This window comes from Pterocles gutturalis, unplaced genomic scaffold, assembly GCF_000699245.1.
Source record: "Pterocles gutturalis isolate BGI_N339 unplaced genomic scaffold, ASM69924v1 Scaffold46913, whole genome shotgun sequence".
Lineage (NCBI taxonomy): Eukaryota > Metazoa > Chordata > Aves > Pterocliformes > Pteroclidae > Pterocles > Pterocles gutturalis.
The window spans coordinates 1-1,512 of record NW_010119723.1 but is presented as its reverse complement, the minus strand read 5'-3'; the positions used below and the strand labels follow the sequence as shown (position 1 = coordinate 1,512).

The window sequence follows — 1,512 nt, the reverse complement described above, 5'->3', positions numbered from 1 at the left end:
TAGCGGGGAACACGGGTTTGGTTCAGCTTTGCCATGTATTTGTGGTGAGAACAACGAGCACAATGCTTTTACAGCGGGTGGGAGGAATGGAGATGTGCGCGCGCAGGATGGTTTGCCCATTTGTCTACACTGGCACCGTGTCGCATTGGCTTTGCCTCTACGAAACGTGTGTCTCCCACCTCGTACCCGCTCCTGCTGCACTCGGGCAGGCAGGAGCCTCCTTGCCTGAAGACGTACGGTTACTGGTTTGCGTCGCTGTGGTACTTTATCTGTTGTTTTTTGAATTGTTTTCATATGTATTTTTGAGGAAATATGACTGTCACAGTGTTAAACACACATCACCTTGTACAATGGGAGCGGCTGGAGAAACGGTAGAAGCTGGGCAGCTCTGCTCACACAGCTGTGAGCACGGCCCCAGCCTGGTCGCAGGCACAATGCACGTCACATGTCCCTGTCTGTCGCCTCCTCGTCTTGCCTAAAGCGCGGTCTGTGTTGGCTCCATCTGGATGGAGTTGTGCTCCTCCGCGGTCACTGTGCCGTAGGAAGTATCGGCCACCTCCTCTTCCTTCAGTTTCTTGTAGGAAATATCCGTGTCTTCCTCTTCACCGAGCGTATCTTGTTTGTAGCTGTCTCGCCCGTACATCTTGTACATCAGTACAAAGAGTCCTGCTTCTGCTGACTGAAAAAGCGCGTAAAGCAAGGGAAACATGTACATGCTCCCAATGAGCTCTGGGGGGAAGGTGAGTTTCAGGATGGCGGTGCAGAGCTGGACGTTTTGGCACCCTGTTTCCAGGGACACTGTTCTCCTGCAGTGCGGGGGCATTTTAAAGACCGTGGCTAAGCCGTATCCCAGGGCATACCCCGCTAGAGGCATCAGCACCGCAATGGTATAGACGGATGCAGGAATATGTGCCATCAGATCGGGGCCCAGCATGGTCCCAGTCAGGATGAACAGGATCACCAGAGTTGCCAAGAGGGACCACAGGGATATCTGGCAACAAATACAGACGTTGATAAACACAGCGGTTATTAGGATAAGCATAGCAGGTAGAGGCTTGATAGAAAGTCTAAACTGCAAACTGTGGTTGCGCTGCCCTTTCTGTTTTTTCTCCTGGCACAGGACTTTGGTGGTGTTTGATCAGATCCTGGGAAAGGAAGGCCCCTCCCTCGTTTTGCTTTGGGGTGGCTCGCTGGGAAACTGGAGAGCTGGGGCTTGTGACTCGCTTTTTCTTTCATAATTAAGCTAATTTGTTTGCTTGTTTTAAGGAAGTGTCACCGTGCCCAGGGGTTGGTTTTGCTAGCCCTGGGTGTAAGGGAGTGGGGAGAGAGCAGGATGTGGGGGAATGTCGCTGCTCTAGGGCCTGCACTGCCCTCCTCCCCACGTGCTGGGGGGTAACCTGCCCTTCCCCTCACTTCCCATCTCGGTCCCACCATTTTACATCAAGACTGTAAATCCTTATATTCCACCCAATTAGTGGAATATGCCTGTGTGAACCGGAAAGGCTACCCCTG

At 52.5% G+C, this 1,512-nt stretch overlaps 1 protein-coding gene across 1 annotated transcript; it reads right to left on the bottom strand.

Annotated features, from left to right (window-relative positions):
• Window positions 1-475: 475 nt before the first annotated feature.
• SLC10A4 (solute carrier family 10, member 4) lies at window positions 476-991 on the bottom strand (the record flags this gene model as incomplete). The annotated part of the gene is made up of 1 exon (XM_010076654.1): window positions 476-991. A coding segment is annotated over one exon (516 nt), but the record flags the coding sequence as incomplete, so codon positions are not given.
• Window positions 992-1,512: the final 521 nt, after the last annotated feature.